General features: G+C 37.3%; 1 protein-coding gene across 1 annotated transcript; it reads left to right on the top strand.

Moving 5' to 3' along the window:
* Positions 1 to 875: 875 nt before the first annotated feature.
* HOOK1 (hook microtubule-tethering protein 1) lies at positions 876 to 8,966 on the top strand (the record flags this gene model as incomplete). The annotated part of the gene is made up of 9 exons (XM_010185901.1): positions 876 to 955; positions 2,206 to 2,278; positions 2,602 to 2,652; positions 2,990 to 3,122; positions 4,022 to 4,089; positions 5,298 to 5,360; positions 6,160 to 6,243; positions 8,025 to 8,191; positions 8,826 to 8,966. Coding segments are annotated over exons 1-9 (803 nt in total), but the record flags the coding sequence as incomplete, so codon positions are not given.
* Positions 8,967 to 9,686: the final 720 nt, after the last annotated feature.

Raw genomic sequence — 9,686 nt, forward strand, 5'->3', positions numbered from 1 at the left:
AGATCAGGCAACTTATTATAAAATGCTTCCATCTGTAATCTGGCTTTGTAATGGAGAAGGGTGAAATAGGGGCTTTGTTGCTTAATCTTTAGACAGAAATATGTAGATGGGGTAGAACTACATCCAGCCCTGTTTTTAAACACTAGGTCGTGTGATGTTTGGAAAATAACAGGAAAATGTACATATTTATGAAATATAAATACCAGGAATAATACTTGAATAAAATATGATTACCAGCAAAAGATGCATAACTTCAGGTTATAGTAAGTTTTTTGGGGTTTATAGCAGTATTTTGAAATTGCATGTTTAAATAAGAACATCATTAGAATAACTCTGGAATCCTGAATTGCAAGGAAATATGTTGCCAGCTGCCAGGAGTTGAAATGGTTCAGTCTTTTTCAGCTGTCATCCTTAAAGTGTGCAGTAGCTTTCAGAAAACTGTTTTTCCAACTACTTTTGCATCATTTTCTTCCCATTCATAAGCTACAAATAACTTCAAGGGTTTCTATTGGTATCATGACTTCTACTACTAAATGCTTGTAGTAAAAGACTGGATTCCCTCCCCACCCTCCAAACTTTTGCCCCTTGTTCTGATGCCATTTTTTGTGTAGGTAATTGTGTGTCCGGATCGAAGCACTGCAAGAGAATTTGAGGGATGAATGAACATGGCTGTGGTTTCCCAAGTTAATATGCCATAATCTGATTTACAGGAGAATGACAAGCATGAGAAAGCAAAGCGTGGTGGTACTAGCTTTTTAGAAAGACATCTTGTTAAATGCTTGTGCCTTAAAGAGGAAAAGAAAAATGGTAACTAATTTCCTGTCCTTCTGTCTCCTGAGTGAGAAACGCAATGGTTTTCCTTCTTTTAGTTGCAGACGTTCAATACTGCTGCGCCTTGCAGAGATGTTCAAGACTTGACTAATGGGGTTGCCATGGCACAGGTACTTCACCAAATGTAAGTTGATGCTAAAGTTTGAAGAGGAGGTATTTAATTTCTTGATCTTTTTGTGTTTGGCATGCATAGTTGCTTTGAAAGTAGACGGAAACTTAGAGGGGACAGTTTTATTACTAAAAATAATAGTTTGCTAATAAAAACCAAAGTAATTCCTATTTTGTTGGTATGATGACAAATGGTACTGGGTTGAGGGACACAGTAATTTTGAAATTTGCTGTTCAGAGGGTAGTAACACAAGTCTTCTACTGAGTGAAAAAGTGTGCTACAGGTCAATCACAGCAATTTTATTATTGTTGGTTCAGATAATAAAGAAGTCTGAATTGCCATCTCCTATGCAAACTGTATTTTTGATTACTAAGAAGTTACTTAAAACACACACCACCACAACCCTCCAAAAACCAAACCAACCAACCAACAAAAAAAACAAACAGAAAATCCCCAAACCCAGAAACCCACCTGTCTGCTTGAGAACATTTGAGGTGTGCTGTGTAAAGACAGAGCTCACCCTTTTCCTGGGGCATGGTAAACACTGATTTAGGGTTGCTTAGTGAAGATTTGCTAAGGGTCGCTTCACATGTTTGTGGTACTAGGCTGCCACAGCCTCTGGGCAAACTTCTTTACAACCAAGTTGGTTGATACACAAGTAGGAATAATAACTGTCTTTTATTAGGTGCTTTGAGAGCAGTGAATAAACAGTATGGTGTAAAAGTGATGGTATTGTTAGATGTGCTCTGATTGTACCCCTGGGAGCTCAGTGTGTGTAAACAATTCCCTCAGCAGCTCATCCTTATTTGTGCTGGCAAAGTGGGAATTATGCTGCCCAGGGGAGCCAAAGACACAAAAAATATGAAATGCCAATAGTTTGTTTTTATTTTCCTCGATAAGTGCCTTTGAATTCCAGCGATTGCTAGAAAATACAAATGTACAGTAGTAGATGCCAAACTTAACATCAGCACTAGTCAAAAAGAGGATGTTTCTTTACATCATTATGATCACTTAGGTATAAAAATTAAGCATGACAAAGGCCTTCACATCCTTGTGTTCCTAGGTGTAGCTAGCTCAAGAGTCTGCCCTGGAAAGTGGCATCTTCATGCAGCTAGCAAGGTGGAAATTTCCTAGATATAGCTTGCAATCTCCGGGAATTCATGGCTTATTAGACACTGTAGTCAAACATCTGATGATTTAATGCTGAGACTCTATCTTATTTAAGTGTGTGCTTACTGGTATTTAATAATTTGATTTTGTTTCAGAGATGTCGCTTGGTTTGATGCATCTTGGCTAAATCGCATTAAAGATGATGTTGGAGACAACTGGAGAATAAAGGTATTAAAAACTGAAGTTAGAGGAAGTTTGTGGGCTTGGATATTGTGTCTGTCCTAAGAGTATGTAGCAGTCCAAAACCTACAGAATTAAGCTCTGACTTTTTAAGATTATTTTAAACGACCTTGAACAGTTTGTCCATAGTTTAAAGTTCCTTCCAGCATTGTTGCACGGGGATATTTTGTTGTGATATTTCTCTTCCCCTGTATACAGTCCTCTCATAGACCTGCTGGCTAAACATTTTCTTGTAAGTTATTATTTAATTTCCACAAAATTAAGAATTCTAATAAAAGTCTGTAACCTTATCTTTCATGTACAACAACTAGTCCAGTAATCTGAAGAAGATACTGCAAGGAATTATGGACTATTATCATGAGGTATGGAAACAGCAACATTTTTTTTGTTATTCTAATAATTAATCTTCTAATCTATTCTGTAACAAATGTGTTAACAACATCTCCTTTGTCTAGGTCTCTTAAAATTTCCCGACATGATACTGTTATCTGTGTACTCTCTCATAAACCAGTATTTTTAGTGTGTATCTCCACTTCTAATGTTTAAAATCTTTCCCTTCCATAAGTTTTATGGTAACAAAATTATGAATACCCTGTTCTCTCTGGATGGCTTAATGAGTTCAGATTTTCTTACATGATGCCAGATTTTCATGTTGTACAAAAGTGGGAGTCCACTTTCTCTCATATTTTTTTTCCCCAGTTCTTGGGTCAGCAGATTTCAGAAGAGCTTATTCCAGACTTAAACCAGATATCTGAGAACTCAGATCCCACTGAACTTGGCAGGCTTCTGCAGCTTATTTTAGGTTGTGCGGTCAACTGTGAAAGGAAACAAGGTATGTGCTACCTTAATCTGCTCAACAGAGAGCAGATTGCTTCAGGTGGTTGTTACGGTGTAAGAAATGTAGAAACTTTTATTTCTTATATATAAAAAAGTCTCTGTTGTTAATAAGCTGCGTGCCTATTCCGAATCTGGAGTTCACTTGAAAGCAGAAAATGTATGGGAAACTTCTGTGAATAAAACTCACACTTTTGCTCAGGGTAGGTTTAAAAAAAAAAAAGTCTGAAGTGTGTGTAGATTATTCATACTTGTTAAAATACGTACCAAGACCTAAACCTTACTATTTAAATGCAAGTCAAGCAAACTAAATTAAAAACTTGTTAGAATCTGCCTCTTGTTTATCTGCAGAGGCTTGAGACTGAGTGAGTTGAGTTTTCTCTCCCCTTACTAGAGCTAATGCTCAATGCTCTGATGGCTAAGGGATCCTCATCCTGATTGTTAGTCGAGCAGGTGCAATTCCTAGGTAGTCTGAAATGACTGCATCCAAGCTTGTTTGGGAAATAGCCACCAGACTGCATTGGGAATGAAAATGCTAGCAGTTTTTCTCATTGTTTTATTTGTCCATTGCAAGCTTGTTGACTCTTTGCAAAAGTTTATCTATATGCATACATAGATGTATGTATGAAAAAAGAACCATGGAAATACAGATGTCTTCTTGCTCTATTATACACAATATAAATTTGTTCATGTAAGAGATTAAAATCTCATATGCTTATCTATCACATTACTGGGTAATAATGTTGGTTAACAGTAGTGCACTGTATGAAAAGTGCTACCTGTTTTGAAGAAGCTTTATAGAGAATAGTTTCTTCCAGATCTTTTTGCAAATGGTATGTCATGTTACTCAAGCCATTATGAACATTCTCATGAGTCACTACAAATTCTCTTTCACAGAACACATACAAAATATCATGACCCTTGAAGAGTCTGTTCAACATGTTGTCATGACTGCCATTCAAGAGGTAAGTAGTAATTCATGGCCTAATGCTGTCAGTTGAGAAGTCTGAATAGCCATTTGTTGATCTTTGAGTTCTTTAATCTGAGCAAAAGTCAGGGAAGAGCATTAAGTAATTCCCTAAATTAATCTGTGAGGATGAGGTTCAAGAGGCCCCAGGTCCCAACCAAGTCATTTTGATTTTAGTCTTGTATGCCTAAACATACAACTTGTGGAGACAATAAATGCTTACGATTTCCTGTTTCACACAAGGAATGTGTTCAGTTGCTGACCACTGATTATACTGCAGTCAGGTTCTGAAATTTCTGTCCCAGTGATGTAGTCTTGGACCCAAAGGTAAGCTGATAGTGACAGGTTGTGAGGCTACACGTTGTTCTGACAGACTATTCCTGCATCTGATTTACAAGTCATGGGGTGCTCTCCCTGCTATCTTGTTCTCAGTTGGATCATCTTAAGGATCCAGCTCACAGCATAGCTCTACAGTCACTCACGACTGTGAAGCAGTGTGGAGGGAGGCAAAAACTAAACGGTAACTTTGAAGAAAATGCAGTGTGTACCCTCATCAAGGTAACTGGAGTTGGTAGTAGGCTTTAAAACTCCAATATATTTTGATTGTATAGTCTTTAAAGCTGTAAGTGACCTATTGGGAGAAAAATCCATAAACCTTGTGTTTGTTGTATTCTGTCTAATCAGACTTCCTTTCTGTAGAAGGTCTAGAAATAATACTGTAATTTTCAAGTAAGAAGTAAAGTCTTTTAGTTGCTGACAAACAGTGTGTGTCTTTGTACTGGTGATCAGCGAGAGCTATGTTAAGGATACCATTCTTTGTGTCATGTTAATTGCCATTAAGTGAACAAGTGTGGTAACTTAATTTAATCAAGTGAAATCCTGTCCTCTGGTTGACTCCACTTTAACTTGACAAGGGGGTAACAATAACTTCAACAGATCAGAGTCCCTGATAAGATGTTACTGCTAACTTGGTTTATCTGGGGAGGAAAGAGTTAATAAAATATCAGTCTTATTCTAGATTTGTTCAGATTCTTTATCAACCACGAGGTGCAGTGGGTTTTTTTTAAAAATTATTATTAATTTGTTTTGGTATATTGAAGGGGTGCAAGGGCATGGTGGAAAATGCAATGAGTACTCAGTGGACAGTGAATTTACAGTTATCTAACCTCTGATTTAACCTTCTTTTCCTATGGCCTCTTTCTGTAGCTCATGAGCAAGGAAGTAACAGGTTCTTCCACAAGTGATGCATCCAGTGAAATGGAACAGCAGGTAACTGCCTAATATTTGTAGTGGTTGTAGTTCAGACTTGAACAATAATTTGGTATCTTGCCGTGCCTTAAATGAAGAGGAGGGCTACTCTTCCTCTTCCTCTCCCATTCTAAAAGTTAAAAAAGAAACCAACCAGAACTCAACAATAAATTGCATTCTTTTATCTGCACAAACTACTTGGTCTGTGTTCCAGTCAGAGCTGATCTGAGTAAGGACAGAACAACATACTGATGTAGGCAGAGAATATTCAATAAAGTAAGGCTTTTTTTAGTGCTAATTAACTGAAAAGTTGCGTGCTATTTTGTAGCTTCTTTAAAAAAAATGCAGTGACCACTATGCCATCTTCCTGGATGAGATAAAACTGGCCAGTGTAAACATTGCAAGAAGAGCTAAGGGTACATCAAGGCTCAGCTGTATCAGGCTAAACACCTCAGGTTATTTTAAGGGGTCATGAAAATTGTTGCTAATCTGAACACTACAAGGTGTTAAACATAAAATGAAGTTGCCTTTAAAAGTATCTGCCCATAAAGGAACATCAGCATTTCTTTGAGATGAAGGGCGTTTGATTTAACGGACAGATCTTGAAATTGTGACAACAGAAATGTTCCTGTGTTTGGTTTTGTTATGCTTTTAGCCTAAGTTGTTGTGTTGAATCTGGATGTTACTCTGAGTTTCAATAATTTACTTACTGCATGTGGAAGTTATTTAAAATGCAGGTGAAATAAACAGATTTTGGAAGTCAGAACTGTGAATGCTTTAAGTATGAGCCAGAATGATTAAATATCTTATTTTTTAAAAGCTTAAAAAAGCTTTGGAAGATCTTCAGGAAGCACTAGCAGAAAAAGAGGAGCTGGCACAAAGATGTCAAGAGCTAGATTTACAGGTAAGAAACAGCAAGTCGCTTATTTCTTTTTAAATGACCAAGAGGATTGATTTGACAGCTGAACTCGCAGACTGTACTTGTTACATGTCAAAAAGTGTTCACTGTTCAGAAGCTCTTGCTTCTGGAGGTGCTGGGATAACACTTTCTGCTTCCATTAGACTTAGTATGTGTCACTGGAGAGGTCCCAGGCTTTCTCCTGTCTCCCACAAGCTTATCTTTTGATATTTTTTCTATTAATTAATGATGTTACACAAAACCAGTTGCTCGTAATAGGTGAGCTGGGTGAAGGCATGAAAGGTGTTTGAGGAAAAAGCCCTGCTGAGTGTGAATAGATGGGTTAATGACACCATGGCTCTTTAATACTGTGACATGTTTTTAAAGTGTCTCTTTGTAATTTTTATTAACTTTGACACTACTTGTTACGTTGAAATAATAGGAAAGAAAAAGCTATCAGAAAGGAAACAAGAAAAGATTAAAAACTTGCTGAGTTGTGCAATAGTTTTCAGGTTTTGTTGTTTTGGTTTTTGTGGGGTTTTTATTTGAAGTCTGAGATGGGTGTTCTTTTAACAGTGTTCCAAAGGTGTGAATGTTGTGCATGTTTAAGGAGTGGCTGAACCTTGAACAGAAGTATTATGCTGAGCAAGTTGCAGATATGCTCTCTACTCAGAGGTTTCTTGTATGCTTATATATGCTAAAGTGACAGCTGGTATGTAAAAAAGAGTGAACCTAGAAAGCCAACACCTACCAAGTGGTAGATTAATTACTGTTTTGTTTCTTACATCTGCTTGATAGACTTTTAAATCATGATCACAAAGTGTTTCTTAATATTGCTACTCTAGGTTATATCTGATGTTTAATCTAATAATGTCACCATGATATGTTTGTTTTATTTTATTTATTTGAAGCCATAATATTGACTGACGCTTCTTATTTAAACTAATTCTTAATAAATTCACTTGTAAGGTCTCAGTCTTCCTTGATATTTTCCAAGAGTATAAGAAAGGTAGGTTTTCTTTATGATTCAGGAAAACATAACCCAAAAAGCATATTGTCCCTGTTTAAATGCCAGTTAACTAACACATGCTACATGCTCTTATGTTTGACAGGATGTTAAAATTAACACAACAGCTTTCACTAGAAAAACTTTAAAGGTTCTATCCTCTTAATCCTTCCCTGTTTTATGGCTGTTAATATACTTACTGTTTCAATAAAGTGTTGTATTTGCATTTGCTTAGCTGTGAACACTTTCAATATCAAACTTGTTTGGTTGTTGCAGAAAATGCATGCTCTATATGAAGCTGTCTAGGTTTTTTCTTTTGCGTGTGTGCTTACGGCGCCTGAAACCGCTTCTTGCGCAACCATTCACTGCTGAGCGCACGGCAGTACTGTGTTCGTGTGCTAGCCAGTGCCATCCTGCTTTTTATTGTCAAGTACAAGCAAGATGGAGAGTATCTTTACACCACTACTAAAAGGTTTTTGTACGGCGTCCATGGTAGCCTTTTTAATGAAAGTACCAGTTTCTCTCCATATCACATTGTCTGCCTTTGCCGTGGTTTCAGTTATAAAAACTTGTCTCTTTTTGTAGAGGCACTTTTCCTGTAGTGCTTCATAACTGTCATACACTAAAGCATCCGTATGCTCAAGTGTGCTATGTAAATTACATAAACTTCTAAACGCTTAACCTTTTTCCATAAACTAATTTAGTGATGTATTGCTGTCTTGCTTTAGTTCTTTCCAGTTGAACAGGTCTTACGATGTTGATGCTGTTTTATCTGCACTAGGTGGCTGCCCTCCAGGATGAAAAAAACAGCTTAGTGTCAGAAAATGAGATTATGAATGACAGGCTAGAGCAATTAGACGACTCTCTTGATGATCCAAATACTGTGGTTGCAAAAAAGTATTTTCATGCACAGTTGCAGCTGGAACAACTGCAAGAAGAAAACTACAGGTATGAAATAATTTCTCTCAAAAATCCCTCACTTGTGTCAAATATATCCTGAGAATTTCTGGTACTCTTTCAGGATTTTTCCATCTCAATTTCTTTTTCTGTGAAAGCTTTCTAGTACTATATAAACAGATATTCTAAAGGCAAACCTTACCTTTAAAAATACAAAGCTACTTGTAGAAAATATTACTCTATAATTGTTGTATTGTAGCCATTTGACACTTCAAAGAAGGTGATGGAAAGCAGGAAATGAGTGATTTGTGTGTAAACAAAAAGGAAAAAAAAAAGACGCAAAAAATCCAAACAAAAACCAAACCAAAACAAAGTCCTCCCCAAACCCCCTGTATCTCTTTACTGCACTGATTTCTTTTACATAATAGTTTTTCTCCCTGTGATTGCTATAAGGGTAAAAAAATCACTTTTGTGTGATCCCTTGATATTGATATGATAAATTTGCAATACACGATCCATCATGATTTAACAGGTAGACAATAAAATGTTCCATGCTTACCGTACCATAATTTTCTGCCTACTTAAGGTTTGCTTTGTCTTACTTACTTTTAATAGTTCTAGCACTAAATGAGAAATGTCTAATAACGGTGAGTTCTTAACAGAGTTCCTGTGTTTCATCTGCTAGGCTTGAAGCTGCGAAAGATGATTATCGTGTCCATTGTGAAGACCTAGAAAAACAGTTGATTGAACTGCAGCATAGAAACAATGAACTGACCTCTTTGGCAGAAGAATCTAGAGTCTTGAAGGATGAAAATGATGTTCTAAGGTATGTAACCCATACATGTATACCAAAACATAGGTATGTATGTATACCAAAACATAGGTATGTATGTAAGGTATGTAACCTAAAACAGAACTCCCCAAACACATGCTTGGAGGATTTAACGACTAAATCCAAGGCTCTGTATTTAACAGGGTTTTTTTTTGTTCCTGAGGCATTGCTTCTGCAAATAGATTTTTATCTAAAGTAGATCGAAAAGAAATGTTGGGAAAAGGGGCCTTTGACAAAGCAGAGATGGAGTACAAGCTTTCAGTCACAGCCTGTATTGTTTGTATAAGAATAGCAACGTGGAATTTTTCTGTGAAGCAGGATTAATGAATACAGAAAACATTATTTTTCATGTGGCATAGAATGTGAAGTTCTTAAAGAACTATGAAATTTTTTTGGGGGGCAGTGTGCATTCATACTGTATTGGCTTTTCCTTGAGGGGTTTTTGGTTGTGTCTTTGATAACAAGGGAAGGGTTATGGAGACCCTTCAAGAAGCTACCTGAAAAGCTCCCCCTTTGCCTTTGTCAGACCCACCTCTGACCAGGGCAAAGCCAATCAATGCCCCTGTGAATTCATGGATTTAAGGGGGTTCAGGGCATGGCTCGCTCTCTCTCTGACACCGATCCTGACCAGCATGGCCCCAGGTGCAGGTGGCGCAGCCCCAGCCCTGCCCAGTCGGGCTTGTCCGGCCCCGACCACAACTTAAGCTTAAGCCC

Source organism: Mesitornis unicolor, unplaced genomic scaffold (assembly GCF_000695765.1).
Source record: "Mesitornis unicolor isolate BGI_N332 unplaced genomic scaffold, ASM69576v1 scaffold13990, whole genome shotgun sequence".
NCBI classification, from domain to species: Eukaryota; Metazoa; Chordata; class Aves; order Mesitornithiformes; family Mesitornithidae; genus Mesitornis; species Mesitornis unicolor.